At 39.0% G+C, this 24,346-nt stretch overlaps 1 protein-coding gene across 2 annotated transcripts in view; it reads right to left on the reverse strand.

Annotated features, from left to right (window-relative positions):
- Nucleotides 1–24,346, reverse strand: part of LOC128987320 (zinc finger protein 227-like) — a 112,971-nt gene that overhangs the window by 56,554 nt on the left and 32,071 nt on the right. For both annotated transcript variants that reach the window (XM_054408100.1, XM_054408099.1), the window contains exons 2-3: nt 2,065–2,203; nt 260–415 (exon numbers count right to left, since the gene is read on the reverse strand). In XM_054408100.1, coding sequence (XP_054264075.1) covers nt 260–415; nt 2,065–2,203 — 295 coding nt within the window. The remainder of the gene's footprint in view (nt 1–259; nt 416–2,064; nt 2,204–24,346) is intronic.

Consider the following 24,346-nt stretch of genomic DNA (forward strand, 5'->3'; position numbering starts at 1 on the left):
ATTTAGAAATAGTGGATATATAAATGAAGGGTTATGGAATGAAGAGTAACGAAATAGGTCCTTTCAGTTACGAGTATTTTTAAATTTGTTCATGTATGCTAGCTCAGGTTCACAAATTGATCGTACTAAATAGCGATAACAAAATTTACACCATAGTATAGTTTTAAGGGGCTTACCAGCCAATCAATTTTTAGGGGGTTTCAATCTATTTTACAACTTTACACTACTTTCCCATGGGTATTGATAAAACGGAACATACCCTCCAAAATTGTGTCCATGGTGCGGCGGTAGAGAGAGTGGCGCAAATAGTGCACAGCAGGCATGAAGAACACCTCTTCGGGCCTCTCTGGCAAGTAGTATACCACAAGCTCGGAGTGAGCGGGGATGGTCTTGACTGCTTCGTATATCGGCTCTCCTGCAATAAATATACATACACGTATATTTATGAGGTAGATTTGAACACTAAATACTATTTTTATGTCTGAAAAGTCTCTCTTTGATATTACAAGTTATTTTACGTATAAGGCTGGCTGTACTTTTATTAGGTACTTTCAGTTACATCAAAATGATTTAGATGCTGTAGATACTTGTCCAAAAGAAACTTTGGGTTAAAATTATGTATTATAAACGTCAAAGCTTAGGTTTTAGGGTATTTAGCTATAGAATTTACTTTACTGATTTTTTTTTTCAACGATTTCACTATCTTTTTTGAGTATTGCCCTTTTTTTGACTACCGACTTTATAAATTTAGGTACTTCTCAATTTTTACTTATAATGTATTTTATGTTTTTTTTAAACGGCTGTAAATGGTTTATACAGTTGAAATAGTCGTTTAATGTGGTAAAAAATTCAATATTAGAAGTTGTTTTATGATTATATTGCAACATTTTACAAGTCATGTATTTCACATTGGAGATATAATAAAAATGTGACCTTATATTATTTAACCCTTGATATTTGCAACGTAATTAAATTGTGTTAGCTATACACAATGTATATTGAAAACACAATATCCTAATACTCCTATTACCTATAGTAATAGGTTGTACAAACTAATATTTTACGAATTAGGAAAATCCAGTTTTTGCAAAGAACGTAATATTTGCTTTTTAACATAATTAATTGAGATTATTCCCAGTGCTCCATATGGTGCTGGCAGTATCTCAGCAGAACCAATTACTAGAGTAGCGCATGTTTATATTGCGGAGCGATTATCCGACCGGTAGCGGATCGCTCGTAAACCGATCATGGCGAGTTTATTGGGACCGATCATTGTAATTTGTCATCATAAATCGGACTATGGTTGACGCGTGGCGATTATCAGCTGTTCAACGAACCGCGGTGACCTTCCAGCGTCCTTGGATCAGCTGATTATGGTGATCACTGTTCATCGTGCGTTACCGACCCACGAATCCCAGCTTCCGGCTGGCTGATCTGTGAATCATGTAACTTCTAGCGGTTAATGCATACTTGTTGAGTTTCTAGAGCCGCGGAATGGATGATTCAGTTAAATACGTAAATTGGTTCTTAGGATAATGATTTATTCCTCAAGAATTTAAAGGTGTTGGAAAAGAGAAAAATGAAGAATGTCAAATGGTCACTTATTATCGTAGGCATAAGGTTGAAGATTGATGAATAAAAATGTTGGGTGCGGATAAAATCTTACTACAAACATTTTATGTTTGCATATAGCACTGATAACACTTTGAATTTATGTGCACAACAAATTAATTTGTTTCAAAGTTCCTAACATAAGATATTACACTAACCCTTTTTATGTGACCTGTACGAACATTTACTCGCAACAATATGGAAGGTAAAATACGGTACCTAGGTACCTCTATAATTTAAGAAAAATCTGCTCACTTACCGAATTGCTGTGCTTAAAGTATGGTCGGCTGACTAATAAGTACTCAAAAAAATTGTTTCTTCCAAATGATGCAGAAGTTCCAAATTATCGACTCCGTTTATTTTGGCCCAAAATGTGATTAAGAAAAATGTTCCTGGGTAGGTATATAGAAAGTTCCTCTTCAACCAAATAATTCCAAACGTGCTCTAACCTACCTTTGACTTTGGTGCCTATTATGTTGACTTCTTGGCTATAGGAGTTGGCAGTCCGCAAGAAGCGTACCCAGTTGCAATGTCGAACTCTTCGACGGTCTACCTCTGTGATTTCGTCATAGCAGCCGAATCTGTGTCGGATCTGAAACAGAAAGGGCGAAATGAAATTTTCACACTGAACTTTTGAGAAATTGTCTTGGGAAATTTAAGAGTTAGATTGAGAGAGTTTTTTTTTTATTTGGCACACTGGTTGCAAACTATTAAAGTTGCTCCACCAGTAAACAACGCTGACATTGTTTCATTGTTAGAAAAAGAACCACAAGAATAGTCGATCAGGGTTATTCTTGCAAAAATTGTTTAACATATGAATCCTAAAACCGCACCTACTAAATCTCAACCCTCGAAGCAATCAACGCGTCTCAGACGCAAGAATTACTCCATCGTATGTAGAGTGAACAGGTAACTATAATATGACCCGGCCTGGAACAAGACTACTGAATAAACCATACGTTCCGATTGACATAAACATCGTCTGTTTGATATACGCACTTGTGGCGTTGAACGCGAACCATTCCTCGCAGTAATTTATGCATCATGAAGACATTTGGACTACAAACGAGTTATCCGAATAGATGAAATCGCCGACGTTATTTATCGAACGGTAGCAACAACCGAAACGACGTTCGAGTCGTCGGCAACAAATCACCGGCGAAATAATTGCGACGAGGTGAGAAATCAATATAAACATACGGCGGTCGTCCGAGAATAAATTTCGGCTCCAATCTACAGTAGCGATATCGGCCGGCCGTAATGGCCCCCGGATAAATTAAGAATTCAATTTCGCCCCGACACAAATCGTTATCTTATCCAATTAAAAGAGGGAATAATTTAGTTGTAATTAAATCCTCAGATAGTGCTATTACCGGGTGTACATAGGCCACCGTTCCGTCTGGATCGGTTTATCTGGGTTTGTTCATTAAGAAGCTGCGCGGCAGCCATATTTGATTGGCTCCCGCAGTTACATTCAGGCGGTATTAGCTGAATTATCGTATTGCAATCTACCGTAGCCGAAACAACCTGCGTAGATCAAACTTTACTTATGCGAGGTGAATTAACTCGCAATAATTGGTTTTGTTTGAACATTATTTTCGTGAGACGTGCACAGCTAAATTAGATCAATCAATGAAGCGGTGAAAACACTATTCTTTATCTACAGAAAGTCTGAAATCCACTAATCAAAGTTAATGAGCATACAACCGACTGTGACAGTCGCTCGTTCTAATGAACTTCCTTAATCAGTACAACAATGAGTGTCTCCGACTATTTAACCCACTATCGAATACTTCCTTATCGATAAATCGATGTTTACAGCGTTCTCTGCCAATAACTTGACCGCAGATATCTTGCCAAGCCTTGGTAATGAACCAACCAAGGCCTTGGTAATGGAACAGAACCGTCTACCATAAGCTTGTTTGCGCACAAGCCAATTATCACATAATACCAGTGGTTCTCAACTATTATATCGCTTTCAACCATTCTAACTCAATCTTTACGCGAGAATAAGTGAAGTAAATGGGATTGGATTTCCTTTGAGTATTATATTTTTTATTCGTCCTTGATATGTTGTGGCGTTTCACAATGATGGATTACTCTACCGACTGTGTCTTATTCAGCTGTACCTTGTTTGAACACATTATTGAATTGTAGATTATAACTGTAATTGTATAACGATAATGGGATCAAATTAAGGTGCAAAGTACATAAAGTGAGTAGTATAAACTAGTAGGCTGCATTATAAAGCAATTACCCGGAAAATATAGCAAACACATAACGTCGTTAGGTGGGGTTTTGCAAGAGTTTATATATCAATGACAGTTGTTGTAAGGCTTGGTGTAGCTTTTATGAAGAAGGAAATCAACGCACGCTATAGTTTGAATAGTTTTTTATACGAACAACCAAATCAAATTCATTCATAATTTTAGCTACTTTTCATGTAAAATTAGTAACAAAGCCAGGGTTTTTCCTTCCTTCATACACTAAAGTGAAGCAAGAAGATGAAACTGGAGCAACCAACAAAAAATTGTGTTTCAAAACATGCCTAAGAATATGTTGATTCAAATACTCTAGCAAAGTATCTTAAACGAATATCCCTCACATAGGTAAAATCATTACAAGTTTTTGCTCCCTCAAATATACCACGAGAATCAAACAAGCTCCAGCCCAAAAATACAAAACCCAAGCATTTCCTTTGCTAAAAATATCCCTCCAAAATGGTGCAATCTAATCAGGTTGTAAAGGATCCCTCTCATAAAGCGACCAATCCAAGCACTTTGTAGTCTGAAATGAAGACATCACTCGGTTGCTTCGCTGAGTGATTGTGAACGTAATGAGTGACCGCCTCATAACGCGGGCCTCATAAACAGCAAAGTCTCGTAAACTGGCGGCTTTAGTGGGTCGAGAGCTCGTAACCAACACTCCGCTCCCTGATACGAGATATCTGCAGTTGGCGCAGAACAAATCAGGGTGACAAGCTCCAAAATTTAAAGTTATTTAGGGAGAAACTGAGTTGAACTCCTTAGGATTTGATCATAGCTGGGGGAAATCGAGGTTTGATGAGCCAATGAAGGAAGCTTGCAGACTATTTTTCTGAATAGTTCTATGAAAGTACTAACTCTTCGCCAGTGTTTAATACCTTTCTAAGGATATACTTAAACATAACACCATTACTGTGTCTTCCTCCTCCGCATAGCCTTAGCCCCGACTGGAGTGGGTAAAGAGTTCACCTTCAACTTAATATACCAAAGAAATCTTGTTGATCTCAAGGAAACACTTTTCATGATTCGATATTGAACCAAGCTTCCCTTGATATTGGGTTCTTAATAAATGACAATTTCAAAGAACAAGCTAATCTTAGTCTGTTAGACATATTATTACACTTCTCCATAGTTTAGTTTGGTATATGGTTTTTTTTCATTACCTTTTTCTAGCATGTAAAATGTCAGCTTGAACAATAATTCACAATTTCTTCCTTCAGTTTGACGACGCTGTGGTAATTCTAACATGCCATTCTCTCAAGAATTTACTTCTTAGGTACAATGTGAATCTATATTGCAATTTAAACTGGTTTCAGTTCTACACGTGGATTGGTGAATGAGTTTTGCAAAGTACAGTTTGCTCTTTGGACTCCGAAGCGGTTAATCGTCGTCTATACCAGTGTTCCAAGGTTCTGGTAGAGCACACAGCGCGCGGCAGACAGGAGCTCGGCCGGGGGCGGGCCCACTAAATCACGCTCGGCTGTTATTATTTATAAAGGGGCAGGGCTGAACACGCGCTGATTGGGGCAGCCTATGGGAATTGGTTCCGAAATGGGAACCTTCTTCAACGGGGTGAACACCTCTGTTTAATTGAAAACTGCTTCGGAAGAGGCGTGAGCTGGTTGAATAAAGACGTTGTGTGACCTTGGCTGGTCCATTCACTGTGAAGCTGAGGGTGGCTCGAAAGAAACACTTAAGATAAGTTAGAAGCTTAGGATTCAAGGGAAGATCATGCTGAATATGAAAGAGTGCTCTATATTTTGCTTGGAATCACTTGTGAACATTCTTTAATTGAGTTACGACAAGTTAGCGTCCTGAGTTTAGAATATATGAGAATATACATGTAGCTGTCCAGTTAATCCGGTAATGAGGTTTGTAACAACGATAATTCAGTGCAATAGCAGCTTAAAAGATTTCGTGTTTGTTGTTCAGATGACGTTATGAGGACATGGTCCTAGAACAGCTGATGTGAGATATTGGCTCCCTCACGAAAACAACAACTCTTCTACGTCAAGGGCCTCACACAAAACAACAAAGAAAAGCTATTCAATCGAATGAAACAGTACTCCCAGACTTTTCATGTTAATCCAACTAATGCTGAGTTTACTTGCCTTATCTAAGGCTTCTTCCCATATGGTTATCCAAAGCTTAAAAGTTCTTCGTGAAGATGAACCATCTAAAAGGAGTTTGATAGGAAAACGGGAAAACAATGAAAACACTCACTTCTTTTCCAATAGTTCCAGATAAATCTCACTAAAATACTTTCCACCCAACGAAACACACGGGCCCACCCACAACAGGGATACTTACCGTCAAAATTCACCCACCTAGCGAAATATTGCTGCCGTTGCCGTTATCTCGGTCGTACAATAAACCAAGGTGTCTGAACAGTCACGATTGCCACCTTGTTACGAGACAGGGTCAACTTGGCGGACTAATGAAGCCATTAGGTCTACTTTACTGGCGGCCAACTCCGAACAAGAACAATATCCTAGTGTGAACATGTGTATACCATTACGTGATTATGGACCATGGCTGTATAACTCATGGGAGATTGTTGTCTAATGAACAGATAACAATGGATTGATAACACACAAGGTTACGTCAAGGTTGATGGCGAGAGTGTGGCAGGATATGGGAGAGTGTCTTGGTGTGTGATGAAATGGTGAACTGCTGCTGGAATTGGAGAGCATCCTTTTATTCAGAAAAGCTTACTAAGGGTGATTACACACGGTGGGGTTGGAGTACAAAACAAATCAAACCATAGGCAGATTTTTAGTTATGTTTTATATGTTTTAGCGAATTTCCCATATAGGGATTCGCTATTACCGTAGTACTCATGGTAAGACCTGGACGCGGGACCAATTTTTTTTTTCGTTTTGAGGTCCCTAGAGGCCAAAAACACCATCCGTTCAAATTCATATATATATATATATTTATATATTTATATATATATATATATATATGTGTCCGTCAGCACGATAACTCAAGCAAAAATGATCCGATTTTGATGAAATTTGGTACAAACGTGTAAACCTACGTTTATTCGAACGAGTTCGCGATCCAGCATGATCGGACCATGGGAACGGGTGTTTACGGGGGGTTTTATGGGGTAAAAATAGGTTTTTCCCATTTTTGACCCAAAAAACTTAAAATTTTGCAATTTATTTCCAAACCATTTTGTAGAGCTTAAAAAAACAAATAATTTAGTATATTGAAGCGATATTGTGCGCCTAACGGTTACAGAGAAAATTCAAAAAAATTGTAAATTTAAAATTCCCATGTTATTCTTATGGAGAATAAGTAAACTGTTGTAGTTTGCTTGTTTATGAACATATTTTGATCAAATTTGGAAAATGTTTTTATTTCTTACTAACTATTAACATTTTACAAAAAAAAAAAAAATTTTACCCTCCCTGATGCAGCAAACCTAAGTACTTGTTAAACTAATTCTATTTAAATCGGGAATAAATGTTATATTTTTAAGTAGACATTTCAGTGTAAATCCAATCAGTCAAATGGAAATTCGCTTAGTCTGCAGGTTTGCTGCGGCGGGGGTATTTATTTTGTCTAACCTTCTCATCCTAGGACTCTAGGTTCAAGCAAGCCCGGAAATTCTTTTCACATTACTTTAGCCTAGTCCTAGAGAGTCGCATTATCAAATAGATACCATCCAGTGGTGATTGGCAGGATTTGAACCCAGGACTACAGGATCCGAAGCCTTGAAAACTACCACTAGACCAGCTCGACCCTATTATATTGGAATTCAAAATTTAAAAACACATTAACACGTCCACTCCTTTCGGTCATTCCAATTCGTCTTTTACGTGTAATTATTGACTATGTGTAATTTAGAGTCGCAATCGCGCACTTTCTGGTTCCTATATTCACTGTTATAACTCTTCTACATTTAAAGAGCCTCTCCCACTTATAAAAGGCTCATGTTTCAAAATGTCAAAACAAAGCATAAGCCTTCACAGATTCATCAGATCCCCCATAAACATCTCTGCTGTACACATAACGATACCGTACTGAGAAATATGACTTCTACGAGACGTTTCTCTGAGAGCTCTAAACGTCAGAATGTTGCAGGTAACCGAGTCCAAAATCTAGTTTCTCTTAACCGTGATTCTGGTCGAGGTAACTGCAGAACTGGAATTCCGGGGCTATCTCGTCTAGATCTCATTAATTTTAGGTTTCATGTTGGCAGTGAGCTTTCGCGCCTCTAGACTTACAGTCCCGCATCTCTGTTGAATGGCTGCAGTAACTCTTGGGCTGTTTACACGTTATTGCAGTAAACTTAAGGCTGCAGCTTGATTAAAATCGTAGGTTAACTGTAAAATATGAGAGAGTTATTATGACTTGGCTTTACACACTTGCTAGTTGGTGTAAAAAGTGCCACGCCCTTTCTTGTACAGTAATAGATTTGGATGAAAAAAATCTATGTTTAAGTACCTACTCTGAATAGTGTGCCTATTGAAGTAATGTAAAACGAAAGGCAGATCAGATCCAACCCAAGTTGACCCATCTTTACATCGTAGATTTGTAGAATTACTGCCAATCTGATGTCACAGACGCGGTTTTAGCAAGTTACGGTGTAAACGGTGTCATGGAGAGGCCGCCTCGCTTCGCAGCAAACCCAATTTGGCAACCGCAAGTTGATGAGTGTAAAGATTGAGTTGTTACAACGAAGGCCGATCCAGCGATAAGTGCTCAAGTGCTCGGTAGCTCATATGACGAGTTTTGGATTATTTTGGCCGAAGAAGGAAATTAGCCTGAATAGAGAAAGCCGGAAGGCCGAAGATTGCGGAGGACCAGTGGATGAAGTGGGTATCTAAAATTGATCGCGGGGCCCTTTAAAAACTTAAGTGTTGTATATTACAATCTCTGTATGGAAATTGACAATGGTGATTGAACTGATTAAAGAGGCTTGGTCCAGAAGATATTAGCTACTAATTCAGTAGAGTAAGATTTCCTTCAACGGTCACCAACATCCATGTAGAACACCTTAGAACAACTATGTATGCGCAATAGGAAGATTGAAACAATATTCTTGATTCTAAACTGAATGGTCTATTGAAAATATTTTACATCAGATCTAAGGTAGCTCACTAAAACACTTACCAACTGCATTAGAATTCCAACAAGAAATGTCTTCTACAATCAAACCCACTGCACGAAAGTGAATGTGTGGGCGTGCAAAAGTGAGGAGAGGGTCGGTAACCTAAAGGCGACCAGTAGGAAGTTAATTTGTAAATCTCGTATTACATTAGCCTGTGTGGCAGCCTGAGGCGCACGTGGGCGCTCTACTGATAGTCATTAATTGCGCGGGATAATACAGCTGTCGTGGTCTATGGAATGTCAGCTGATTGGACGTAACATGCGTCCGAGAGACAATTCTGATAATTGGATCATCGAGAGGTGACATCCGCGAAGGCGTCATTGAAAGGCTTGGCGGTTGGGTGGTGAAGCGTTGAAGGTTGGAATTGACGTCTAGTGTTTTGGTGACTTTGCTGATTAAAGCACTATTTTAGGAGTAAATTATTATTTTATGTGATAAAATCCTAACTTTTAGAGGCGTTGGTGAATTTTTGAAAGTAAATGCGATACTTATGATACTGTCAAACTAAATAGCTACTGAGCTATTAAAAAGGTATTACTAGTTTATAGTTTGATTACTTCAAACATGCCGTTGGTTTGTATGGTTGGTTAGTAGATTGTCAATCAGTTTTGCCAGCAACTCTATGCCAATTAATTAATTTGAGTCCCATATTACGTTTAACTTCATGTAAAATCCTATGCTTATTTCTTAAGTTAACACATGCATAACCCAGTATGATCAAATGAATGTTATGTGTCAGAATCTTTACTAACTACTTTCTTTAAACATTCGAAATATTACAACTTCAACATTACTTTTCCTATAGTTTCCCCGCACCCGGCAAGGGAGAGTTTTCAGTAGAAACTTGCCCAGTGATTATCCTAATGACGGAATGTTTGCATGTCCCGGACAGAGGAGTGGTAGGATAACTACACCCTGGCGACTCCTTGGAACGACTCCCTGGCACTTCCTGGGGTTCTTGGTAGATCACGGGGCCCGCGGGGAGGTGACGTTCACCTAGTCATCAGGAGGTGGTGTATGGGGCTCCGCCACGGGCTAGGTATGGGTAATTGCTACCTCAGTCGCTCCCCAGTAGACGGATTGTTACTAGGGATATCCCCTTTCTCTTTTTACTGTATGTTTTAATCTGATTGTATTCATTGTTCTGGTCCAACCTTAGACTAGTTTTGGTGTTATGGGTTGTAAGTGTACCTCTGTGGTTTATTTATTTAGTTTAAGTGGTTTACAGATCGTGATTTTGTCAGATAGGCCTTCTTTTAGAGTTAAAGTAGAATTTATAAGTTTTACATTTACTTGGTTGTGAATACTAGTTTTTCATCGATAAAGAAGGAAGGTATCTTCGGTTGAAATAAAATAAGTATAATAGTTAAACCTTATTGACCAATAACTTTCTCTTAACGACCCCCGAATTACTTCTGCGTGTGGAGATGATTATTTCACTGCCATTCAAATAAATATTATATACTTTCACCGGTGTTTTTTCGAAAATCTTTGCCATAGATCTAAGATCAACAAAATACTCGATTTCCCTCTTACCAAACGTTAATCAATTTATTTCATTTCATACCCGTATATTAAAAAGGAAACTTTACTTAATCGTCCGTATGAAAATATAGACAAGCCGTGTATAAAACGTATCAAATCATTAGTAACTTAGTCTCCATAATAGGAACACTAAACTATCCACTACTACTCTCTAAACTATCTCTCATAACAGCCTGTGCTGCAGCCAGGGTGATATTGCGGTGATATTGTAGCGGCGATATCGGTCGGATCGGATCCAGGAGCTACGGGACGCACGACCACTGGATGAATGGGTGTTTAAGCGGGTAGCGGACGCCCCAGGCGGGAGTTCCGCTCCATATCGTCCCCCGCACATCTCACCGCTCAGAGTATAGTGATGCAGTGGTGCAGCAGCCATCTATATCATGCAATGGTTCTATTCATCACTGGTACTTTCATTTTTGCTATCGACACTTTTGGAACGTGTGTAATGGGCTTAGGCAATCAAACCTCTTGTCACTACATACCTAACGGTGGCGTTTCGTAAGACAAGAATATTGAGAGATCTTTGCTGCTTTGACATTCAAAAGATACGAGCACAATGATTTCCAAGGACGACAACGTCGATAAACTGGTCAAAATTCTGGCCGTTTCGGTGTTGTAGAAGCTATTTCTGTTTTGGAAAAGCTACAATTTAACATGCAATTTCAACCTTAAAGCAACAAATTTGGTAAGTTGCCGTTTAACATATTTACCATATCAACGGCGTGGTCCATCTCCCAAAGAGCAATTTTCAACAGCGTACTTTGATATCGGAAGACTAACATATTATAATTTGCAATCGAATATGTCGGTAGTTTAAAGAAGACGTCGTCGAACTGTTGAAAATGCCGAAATTTTTCGGATGTGGTGCAGCTTACACTCCACATATTTTACACTCGTTAACTCAAAAAATGTTGCATGTCATACGTACTTAGGTTGCCAAGCCGTGCAATTTAATGTAAGCCTTTAAAGATCAGACCTTTAGTGATATCAGCTAATCATCAAATGATAAGAATTTACTATTTAAATTTAACTTCAAACTTTTCGCCTAAAGATTTGCAACGTATACAACCATTTCAAAACGTGTACAGCAAATACAGCTCTCATACCCAAGACGTTCAACAGGTACGAGACTGCGAGAGCTGGTACACAGTTCATTATGGCTTCGCGTCACGAAGAAGTGATGTCGCGACTAGTTTCTGTGGAAAAGCAAGGCCACTTAGGTGTTTAGGACTGACGTGTTGGACGAGCGTGCCCGAGAGGCGGTGGGGGATAATTTTGACATAATACCAGTCTTGTCTGAGCCCCGGGCCCGGTAGCCAGCGCTGTAAATTACGAGCTGTACAAAAAAGTCGCTTTTTCCCCAGCGCCTCAAGCCTGTAGAGATTGCTCGAGAGCGGTGCTGTGTCAAGCATGTTGGTCTATGTAAGGTTTACATCATAGTTGACAATGTATGCTTTATGTATGTTAAACTTGTTATGGGAAACTATGCAAACATCATACATTTGTAATAGATCAAAAATGTAAAGGAAATTTGAGGATTTGGACTCTACTTCGAATCTGTCATAGAGTAAGTCTTACTTCAAGATTTTAAGCTCCTGAGTATACTGTATCGAACAGTGATTTACACCAAAGCATACTGAATCTATTAGAAGGTGGTTTCTAACAGATTCAGTATGATTCAGTATGATATTCAGTCTTGATATAAACAAATATGAAAAGTGTCATACTTATGTAAGGAGCCTCATCCATTTAAGGAGTCTCAGCCTAATTTATCTTCAGTCAGATCTGATAATAGTACGCCTGAAATAATAAATGCTATGTAGATAATTGGTTCTTATCAATTTCTTTCATGCATTTTGGGTGATTTTACAAAAAATGATTGACTAGTGTCATCATTTGGTTAAGTGAGAATTCGGTGCAATTAATACTTGGTCGATTTCCGATGGGCTACCTACATGTTAAGAGTTTTCCCACTTACCTAATTCTTACTCACACAAAATATTTCAGTCCAAATAAATCAAGTAGATATAGCTATTGACTTTGGATACTGTATTAGACTTTTCATACTACTTTGTGAATCTTGTTTTGTTGTGTGTTTAATATCCAGCAACGCTTGAGTGAGAATAGTGAGATGATGTCCACGAAATGTTTCAATCGTGTCTTAGTGTTCTTTTCTCTTTGATACAAAGGGGAACCAACCGTTTACGGACTGATCTTCTATTTGGTCAACTCAATTTTAAGGTGACTAATTATTGCCAATCCATAAGATCTGTAAACCTTTTATGTTAGTGTATTAACATGATACATTGCTGGTACACAAGAATAGTAAATTTAAAAGATAGTTTTCATTCCATTTTAACTTTTGCGACACTTTCAACACCTCACTTGACAACTGCATGCCACTTCTCAGGTGGCGATTTCTCCTCTTCCGCATGTTTGGTACACGGTACACCGCGTATGTTAATGCAGACGTGCGGTATCTGCTAGCTGCTCTCATACCGGAACCTCGCTGATGTATGTAAGTAGGGTCTTGGTCGAGTGAACGCGGCTCACGGGTGCCCAAGTCTGACCATCCACAGCTGGACGATGTGCCGCACTGCTTCCCACTAAACGCCACCGACTCTGCAACACTGTAATCTACCGGCTGTGCGATGGCCAGATATAGTATCTTGGTATCTAGCATACTAAGTGACACAATGTGGTCAAGTGAGGTGTCTTGCTGTATTGAAGGCTTATGCTTCAAACTAGGCTTATATGTTTGAGTGGTTTTAATTTATATGTCTGCGTAGCCTACGAGATGAAATGCGAAGAAGATGTAAGAGTTTTTGTGGCAATTTTGGATATATGTTACAGTATATACAAAATTTGGACAATTTATATATTCCATTTTAGTATATGGAATGCTTTTTCGTTAGTCAAGTGGTTACAGTGCTCGTCTCTGAAAGTTTCTGAAGATCGAATTTTGACACAAATGCCAGTTATCAGCAGGTCACCAATTAATGATTCCATTTAAAAAATCTAGGTTTTCATTCTAGACTTAATATAGTAAATATTTTTTTTTTTTTTTACTATTGGTGTCATATCCATGCAATAATTTCGATCATGCATAGATGACGATGAGGGAATTCTTTATAGCTTTGCATCCAAAAGGTTGGAGCTTCTTAAAGGTTATACAAAGATAAACCCATAGAAACTACGGGACAAATATTTGTCAATACCGTACTTGTTAAATAGTGGTATATGTAAGAGTAGTTGGTTATTCATGAGCGATTCCTATAGAAAAATACATAACGTTGAAAATAACTTAAAGTGGAATATCTTCACCATCCAACTAAAAATACGTAATAAGATTCCCAAATGACAACCACATAATGAAACACATTTAAATTCCACAACAATAAATACGGCGGCGTATTGCATTGCAGAATTTATAGCATTCTAGAACCACTTGCTCGATTATCAACAGAAGCCTTATGAAAACCGCGAAAGGCGAATAGCAATTTACCAGTCAACCTATATGGCCTCGCGGTATATTAGCCGAGGTTTAACGAACCCAAACAATCGGACCGGCACTTTAAATATTAAACAGGACGCCGAGGAATTCTATCTATACGAGCATTCGTTTTAATTATGCGAGAGAATATGCCGACGAAAGTTTAATTTACGGACGTGATTTACAAGTTGGAGACAAGACAGAAGCCGCGGGTCACGGCAATTGATAACTTGTAGGATATTCTATTGAGATAATATCGCAGGATCAAGGGTCGCCGTTGGATCGTTTCCAGCAGGACGACGCGAAGACATCATCGGAGACTTTAACGGTGGAGCGGACCGAAGTATCAAGACGTACCCGCAACTCCTGGGGTTTTAGTGGTAATAATCTTGTCCGGTGCAGTAGGACGGTAAGTAGTCGGCGGATGAAAAGGATTCGAGTTACTGCATGGGAAGTCCAGCTTTAAAAAGATATATTTACATAAATTATATTTCAATCGTATGTATGTGTGACACTTTTGACCTGATTACGATACTCAATCGTAATTTATGTTAGAAAGGAGTTTATACACACTTGCGAACATACGTCTTAACTTGGCTATTGACAATTTCGTCATAGGTAACTGACTTGACACTTTTGTTTCAATAAACGTAAAACTTGATTTGTTAAATCCATTTCATTCTAATGATTGAGCAGTTTTTCCTCACCTAATGAGTGATGGTTCTAAAACACTCTTTTGATTCCGTTTCATTGCTATTGTTGTTTGAGTTTTGCAATTTTCTTTTACTGTTTCATATTTATTCATAGATTGCTGAACTCCAGCTATATTCTACCGTTGAGCTTAGTTTATAGAGATCGTGATAAGCTCATATTAAAGTTTATCTCCCTTTTAACCATCCTACTTCATCAGGGCTTAAAGTAAACCGTATGGATTTAATATCTTTTCAATGTACCACTTCAAGTCCCCAGTGATTCAAAAGCCTTTACCAAATCGTCATCAAACCATGTTCGTTGTATCCTACTAAATCACTTCCTCTGACCTTTCCCTCAGTTTTCCCTGTCCCCACATCCCAGTTTCTTGTCTTTTCAATGCATCACTTTGAGTCCTCAGTGATTCAAAAGCCTTTACCAAATCTTCATATAACAATGTTCGTTGTATCCTACTGAATCACTTCCTCTGACCTTTCCCTCAGTTTTCCCTGTCCCACATCCCAGCTTCTTGTCTTTCCAATGCATCACTTTGAGTCCCCAGTGATTCAAAAGCCTTTACCAAATCTTCATATAACAATGTTCGTTGTATCCTACTAAATCCCTTCCTCTGACCTTTCCCTCAGTTTTCCCTGTCCCACATCCCAGCTTCTTGTCTTTCCAATGCATCACTTTGAGTCCCCAGTGATTCAAAAGCCTTTACCAAATCTTCATATAACAATGTTCGTTGTATCCTACTAAATCCCTTCCTCTGACCTTTCCCTCAGTTTTCCCTATCCCACATCCCAGCTTCTTGTCTTTCCAATGCATCACTTTGAGTCCTCAGTGATTCAAAAGCCTTTACCAAATCTTCATATAACAATGTTCGTTGTATCCTACTGAATCACTTCCTCTGACCTTTCCCTCAGTTTTCCCTGTCCCACATCCCAGCTTCTTGTCTTTCCAATGCATCACTTTGAGTCCTCAGTGATTCAAAAGCCTTTACCAAATCTTCATATAACAATGTTCGTTGTATCCTACTAAATCCCTTCCTCTGACCTTTCCCTCAGTTTTCCCTGTCCCACATCCCAGCTTCTTGTCTTTCCAATGCATCACTTTGAGTCCCCAGTGATTCAAAAGCCTTTACCAAATCTTCATATAACAATGTTCGTTGTATCCTACTAAATCCCTTCCTCTGACCTTTCCCTCAGTTTTCCCTATCCCACATCCCAGCTTCTTGTCTTTCCAATGCATCACTTTGAGTCCTCAGTGATTCAAAAGCCTTTACCAAATCTTCATATAACAATGTTCGTTGTATCCTACTGAATCACTTCCTCTGACCTTTCCCTCAGTTTTCCCTGTCCCACATCCCAGCTTCTTGTCTTTCCAATGCATCACTTTGAGTCCTCAGTGATTCAAAAGCCTTTACCAAATCTTCATATAACAATGTTCGTTGTATCCTACTAAATCCCTTCCTCTGACCTTTCCCTCAGTTTTCCCTTTCCCACATCCCAGCTTCTTGTCTTTCCAATGCATCACTTTGAGTCCCCAGTGATTCAAAAGCCTTTACCAAATCTTCATATAACAATGTTCGTTGTATCCTACTAAATCCCTTCCTCTGACATTTCCCTCAGTTTTCCCTGTCCCACATCCCAGCTTCTTGTCTTTCCAATGCATCATTTTGAGTCCTCAGTGATTCAAAAGCCTTTACCAAATCTTCATATAACAATGTTCGTTGTATCCTACTGAATCACTTCCTCTGACCTTTCCCTCAGTTTTCCCTGTCCCCACATCCCAGCTTCTTGTCTTTCCAATGCATCACTTTGAGTCCTCAGTGATTCAAAAGCCTTTACCCAATCTTCATATAACAATGTTCGTTGTATCCTACTGAATCACTTCCTCTGACCTTTCCCTCAATTTTCCCTGTCCCACATCCCAGCTTCTTGTCTTTCCAATGCATCACTTTGAGTCCTCAGTGATTCAAAAGCCTTTACCAAATCTTCATATAACAATGTTCGTTGTATCCTACTGAATCACTTCCTCTGACCTTTCCCTCAGTTTTCCCTGTCCCCACATCCCAGCTTCTTGTCTTTCCAATGCATCACTTTGAGTCCTCAGTGATTCAAAAGCCTTTACCCAATCTTCATATAACAATGTTCGTTGTATCCTACTGAATCACTTCCTCTGACCTTTCCCTCAATTTTCCCTGTCCCACATCCCAGCTTCTTGTCTTTCCAATGCATCACTTTGAGTCCTCAGTGATTCAAAAGCCTTTACCAAATCTTCATCAAACAATGTTCGTTGTATCCTACTGAATCACTTCCTCTGACCTTTCCCTCAGTTTTCCCTGTCCCCACATCTCAGCTTCTTGTCTTTCCAATGCATCACTTTGAGTCCTCAGTGATTCAAAAGCCTTTACCAAATCTTCATATAACAATGTTCGTTGTATCCTACTGAATCACTTCCTCTGACCTTTCCCTCAGTTTTCGCTGTCCCCACATCCCAGCTTCTTGTCTTTCCAATGCATCACTTTGAGTCCCCAGTGATTCAAAAGCCTTTACAAAATCGTCATCAAACAATGTTCGTTGTATCCTACTATATCACTTCCTCTGACCTTTCCCTCAGTTTTCCCAGTAGTCCGTATATTTCACGAGACCCCACTGGGACTACAGGGAAGCTCTTCAGCTGATGATAAACGTTATCTCGCAGTCCTCGGTGACAAATGCCCTCCTCTAATGGTGCTCTAGGGTTACCGCGCGCAGACCGCTTCACTGGCAATACATCCTGATTATATCTGCGCGGAAGAGGCGAAGCGGCTGTAATTCATAATTTAATAACGGTGGATTAGCCGGGTGACGTCATCGGTCGATCTGGTCCATTTAACATGTCGTAAAACTCGCGAGATGAGCGAAGTTCATTAAGTTTGAAAAACGCGGTGCGATGGGAAGAAGTACTATAACCAAGTGATAGCTTAGATTTTGCTACGAATTCACCTTCGTAATTTCTGCTCTACTACACTTTTCGCTTGGATTGTTTGAAGCTAAAATGATAAGTTTTATCGTTTCCAAGATCAAAGAAAGTAGGAAACGTCTTACGTATATGTATTAAGGGTTAAACAGAAGTGGTTATTAAGTGGTTAAATAGAAACCCACGCACCTCAACAACGATTCTCTCAACGTTAAACCAGATTTATTAGCCTAGCCATATTGTAATATATATTAAAAAATCTTCGAAAAGTTCTTCTGTGATGTGTGTTCGAAATAAAAAATAATTTAAGGAAATATTTTTGTAATCTTTTAAAACAGTTAGTAGTTGATACACGTACAGTTAATATTTTTGCAAATTGTTAAAACCATCTCTTTAACTTACAAATAAAGCAGCAATACTGCTACTATTTTTCCTCGTTGTTTTAAAAATTGCAATAATTAGTTTTACAATTATTTCTCGTACCTCCACTTTTACCTTTAAGCGATGCTCCCTCAAGCTGGTATAATGCATACACTGTTTTACTGAACAAACCTTTTGCTAAAAAACAATGTCTCCTGAATCAGCTGATCCAATTCTACAAAAATTAAACCAACCTATTGTCACATGTTCAACATAACCTCACTTTAATTCCTGAACGCGGTGGCAACGCTACGATCTCCAACCTCGTATATCTACCAGCCGACGCACACTGTGGGAACCCACCAGCTGATATTAATCATCAGCTGACTGATAACATACGACCAGCCAATGACAACGTGATAAGTGATTCAGACTCTTCTACTTGCCATGCCGCGCCGCCAAGTAGCTCCCGCGTATTAATATTCATGTGCCTAGCGCCATGTGGTGTTAGCTTTTTCTGTTATGATTGCTGTGACGGTTTTGATACGAATTGTTTTGAGACTGAAATAGTTTTGTGTTTTTTTTTTTGTTATGAAGCCCTTGTCTTTCGCCATTTTCACTTCTGTAACACCTAACGTACAAGAGTCTCTACTTTACACACTTTCCTACTGATATTGATACATTCCTAATGGGTGTTTTTTTTCTGTGTGCTTACCATTTCCTAGCCCCTTTGTGTAGAAGATGCAAGGTTATTGCTACAAATATTTGTTTGCAACATCCCAGGAGTTTGTCGTATGATTGTAAAATTGCAATATTTTTAAATGTATTCCAAACATATACCTTTTGATCTCACACCGTTTAGGAAATTGATTCCTCTTGTTATAAAATTAACGATAAACTAATCGTCGAAATTATGTGACAGCTTTGATTGACTTAGAGGTCTTACCGACGTTTACGATCTGTTTGCAAATTTCATCCTCGGAGCGCCTGGCTGCCATCAACACCATAGTTTATTGCTGAGCCTCGAGTCATGACGTGATGAAGCCTCCCGGAGTGAGGGAATTTCGGTAATTTGGTCCGACCTATATAAATCACATTGGTCGTCGTTTCTCAAAGTTTCTCCAAGTTCGTTCACATTTACATTCAATTTTTAACATGACAAACTTCTTTTCTTTTCTAGTGGAACATATTTTTAGAGGGACCCTTTAACACTTTGTGTCAAGTTATTGAAGAGACTTTCATCCAGGGTAACATCACGTCAACAAAATCTGTCTAAACCTTCCTATTCCGAGATCCAATTATTTAGGTGGAGATTTGACTTGACTGGACCTTGTGGAGATCAACTTTTTATCCTAATCAAGACACAGATTTCTTTTGTTAATGGCAGTGGCCTCCCATTTTGTATGTAAAAATAGCAAACTGCCCAAACCCCTGTAAATGCTGATAGTTCGGAGATGTAGCCTATTCTTCTCGCACCGATCCACCAATGTCCGAGACATTGAAACTAAACTAATAACCCCTAAGGATTTGTGTAGATTTAAAACGTTTATAACTATAACTGAAGATTGAAATATTTCGAAATCCAATACGACAAACCCTGTTTCAACAAATGGAAACGTATTAAAACAACCACAATGAAGACATTTTACATTCATGTAACGTATATTTTCTACAGAGTTTTCCATGCTGAACCCGAGACCACCAGTGACGCCATTTTCCGCCCATTGTCACAGTAATGGGCAGTTTTTGCCACAAGATGCAAGTCACCCCGAGCTAACACGCAGCACCGCGCTCGTAGCACCTGTACGGTACGCGGCTACGCGCTACGCTGTAGCACCCAGCGTTACGGTACGCGCCCCTGTTTACATCGCTTGTTGAGGGTCACTGGAGCGCGTAATTCAACACCTCCACGCCGACTTAATTTCTAAATCGGGCGTTGTCCCGTCACTCCACTCCCCGCCCGCTGAGATTGCTTCCCCAATTGCACCTGTCAGACTCCAGAATCCACTCTGAGCACTATTGTGAGGAGTTAAGGTTTAGAGATGTGGAGTTTTCTAAGCTGATCTAAGAGGTAAACTTGTCGAATCTTGGAAGATGACCTCGTTGTTGAAGTGAATAAGTTATGGTATATATGATGGAACCTGTCTTTGACCCTCTGTCTACCTGTAGACTGGCTAATGGCCATGGCGAGTCATGTAGACGGAGAGTCAGGAGACAGTTTCCATCATACATACTATTATCTTCTTAAATTCAACATCGCAGTCATCCCCCGAAGACCACGAGTCTAGTTTTACCACGAAAGTACTGGAAGCCTACCTTGAAGAATTTTAAAGTTTTCCCAGATTCACAAAACAGTGTTACTGATACCAATGTGTATTTTATTTTCTATATACTAATATCAAAGAGTATCACGTGGCTGTTTGAGGGGAGGGTGAAATAGCAGAAAATTATTTCTTGTATTGAGTGGTATGTACTTATTTCTAGATGGGTGGACTTCAAACAACTACTGGATCATAGAACTATCAAAAAGAAAAAACCATGGACTCAATCTGAGCCTCCAAGACCTCGAGGCAGGTGCAAAAACCAATGAACCAGCTTTGCCCCAATGGTAAGTACTTATAAGAAAATTACGTAGACCATCTTTAACACGTACTTTATTTTACATGTTTACTGAGTAAATAGCAACACCTAGAAATGTCATATTTAACCAATTTTAAATAAGTAGCGTGGTAGTCTATAGGATATGTACTAGATTTAATTTTGTTTCTATACAGTTTTTGAAAAATATTGCAGCACAAATGAATCATGAAACGTACCACAATCTATCAATCTATAGTTCAGCTTGAAAACCGTTTGTATTGCATTTCAATAACAAAGTATCTACTCCATTACGATGTGATATGTATGTAATCGCCTGGGGAACAGATACAAGAGCACTTATAGCGTGTGAACTACTGGGTGGAATGTGCTGCCATAGAGCACGGTCGGATAGCCCGGACTGGTTGTTTATTGATGGGACAGCTTCAGAGCTCACACGAGCTGGTAGCTGGTGGTGGGAACCTCCGATAATCAAGGTGCTCTAGTCCCTGTCTCAGCAGCCCAATATACTATAGTCAGTGTATAACGGTCTTTAAAAAACGCAGTACCGACAAAATACAACATTTTCCCAATTTTACAACATTACAACACTAGAATTTAGTGACTTCTGCTGAAAGAGTTATATCCTTGAGGTAAAGAAACGTTAGCTAATTTCAGCCAGTTTATATATACAAATAGCCATTACGGTAATCATTGAGAATTTATGATCTAGGACTGAGATATTTCGTTTTGGGTCCCCGTAAGCCTAAGAGTACAGGAGGTAAAACATCGTTCATTCATATTCTAGATCTAGAACCAATTAATAACTGATTACAAAATTGTAAAATTGTATTACGAACCTGGACGCAGCTCCAATGAAGAATTTGAATGTATGTTTCACTTTAATGCATCTATAATTAACGGTTTACTTATTCTTGTGAGCTAGAAATGTCGTACGTTAACTGACAAAAATATAGAATTCTAATATGTGTCTTGAAAATTGTGGGCTAAACAAACCAAGAGAATGTGTTCAGAAAAAAATACATGAGTTGCCATATGTTTCATAAACTTGCCCCGCATCAACAGCAGCCAACTGCATCAAAGTTTGCCTCGGTAAGCCGGGGAGCTCATAACCATCGGTGGTTTCAATACGGTAAAGATTATCCCCGCAGGCTCGAGCCTAGTTGCTCAGTTGGTCCCTACAAGGACCGGTGGGTTATGGACTAGGTTCATCGGCCCTCAGTTTAGATGCAAATCGCCCGCTACCTGGATTGATTTGTGACTTTGCCGCTGCCAAACCACGAATGTGACTTCATTACTCCGCTCCTCGACTTGTTCCGAGAGCTCTTCAGCCTTGATGAGGATCATTCGGTTGGGTTGTCTGAATTCGATCCAATTTTATCTTTCTAGATTTAAAGGATTCGAAAATCATTAATTTCTTGTAGGATTTAGTTTAGAAGCAAAACACCAAACAGGTCAAGATATTGAAATCGTCCATCTAAGATAACGGAACCAAGATAGTTGCAAAAATAATTAGAACCTGAAACAGGAAAGGAAGTGAAAAAGAGGAGTTGGCGGTGCAGAGACGATCCGAAGAATGAATGATCCGAATCAATTAGGAGTGTAACGACCGCGCGGGCGAATCTAGGGTGACCAGCACTAGGCGGGGGGCGGAGCCAGGAAGGGACTTTCTAGGACATAATCACCTCCGGATAGAGAGGTGGAGTCAGCGACAGGATGTGCAGACACTTGTCAGTTGTATGTCAGTGATAAGAAGTGTTCTGATGAGTCTGAGCGACTTTTGCATCAAATTGGTCAACATTGTAAAAATGTTGTTGCTATAGCATGTGAACATCATGTTATGGATTTGTTGAGCTTGATAACCAGGGGTGCCCACAAGGGGGGGCTGTGACGCAGACTGCGTCATTGAAATTCTTGGGGGGGCTCAAAAAATTCAAATGGGGGGGGGTGGCTAAAGCTAATTGCAATTGCAACAGTGTTCAACGTGACAACAATCCAAAATATATTACGAAGTCGCCAGATAGAAAGTGGATTAATTAATGACAATAGTTATATTATTGTATTAAATTAGTTAAAATAGGATTTTAGGATAGTTTAGGATTCGTGTAGAAAGTTATTATTTAAGATTAACAAGACGTGAGATCTAAGAGGGAGGGCACGGAATGGCTCAACTGCTGTGATAGATAAAGGATAACGCGTGGTACAGACACGTCCAGCTACACCGCGAATTAACACCTTCGATGTATAGCACAGAACGCTTTGTTGACATAAAGCTCGTTAAAATACAATCAAGTAGCAAGTAGCATAGGCTGCAATACTTTACTTTATTGTGTAGATACTCGATTACCTGAGTTAATAGGGTGATGGAGGGGGGGGGGGGTAATGAAAAATACGGTTAATCCAATATAGTATAAAAACAGAAGACAAACTCATTAAAACGCTGTAAACAGCCATTAACGTCACGATTTACATTTTTATAAGCGAAATTCAATATTGCACAATCATTATTATTATAAATTTCAAATCATTTATCTTGGCTCAGTTGTACAAACGGCAACGTTTAAAATTGTAGCTAACTCAAACTCAACTAATCACTAGCCAAACATTGCATTGCTATAAATAACGTAAATAGCCTATTAAAGGAACCTTTAGAAAGTGTTATAAGGTAGACGTGCTCATGATAGACGCCGATAGGTGCTGTATCACAGCATAGGAATTGATAGATAAGTAATAAAAAAGTGTAAAATTATATTTAGAGATAATTAAAACACTCTTAAAAAAGAATGTAACGAGAACAATCTTGTTATTCTCTTTCTTTGTTCTTCTGTTCTTTAATAGGTTTCTCCTCAATTCATACACAAATTCAACAAGTCGCCATATTTAGGCCTACTCATTGGCCAATCACAGCCTTACTAAAGTTACCATGGTTTCTAATTACTCAATCACAGTGTACTAAGCATTTATATCGTCATCATTCCCCAGCTGTTGTATCTGAAATCTGTTGTAACATAGCGCACAGCAGACAGAAGTGTAAAACGGAGCAGACGATTGTTGGCGCAAGCGTTGTTTCCATTTCATTTTCAAAGGAGCTGTGATGTTTCTAAAGGGAGGGAGAGGGGATCGTTATATCGAGAAAGACGCTGACAATTCGTTAAGCAGAGGTTAAGAACGCTATATGGATATTCTGGCAATAAAAAATTCCTTAAATTGAGGTGACTTATAAAACTCTTATTTTATTTATATAGAAAGATAAGTTTTCCAGTCCTGTACAACACTGATTCACGGTCTTTTCCCTGTAATCAAAATTCAAGTACAACTTGGTACACACAGAATCTCCGGTTCCCGACCTGGATGATGGCTAGTTATTTAATTTAATTTACAGTTACATATTAGTACTCGTGATGAATCAAACCCGTTATAAAAGCCAAAGCCACACGGTTATTAATCTCACTCACTTGGTTTTGGATTTGCTTACAAGCGTGATCGGAAATAGTTACAAACGTGATCGGAAATAGTTACAAACGTGATCAGAAATGGTTAGGGCCTACACAGTATTCTTAAACAACATTTATGTAAACATATCAGTGACAGCTAGGAAAAGGAATCTTTATCAAAACAGATGTTCGTAAAAAAAACAGCAAAAATTTCATATATGACGTGTTCTCTTAACAGATTATTAGTATTTCATAAATTAAT

The sequence above is a fragment of the Macrosteles quadrilineatus genome, unplaced genomic scaffold, assembly GCF_028750875.1.
Source record: "Macrosteles quadrilineatus isolate MER2022 unplaced genomic scaffold, UCM_ALF_1.0 Scaffold_2__2_contigs__length_208266976, whole genome shotgun sequence".
NCBI lineage: Eukaryota > Metazoa > Arthropoda > Insecta > Hemiptera > Cicadellidae > Macrosteles > Macrosteles quadrilineatus.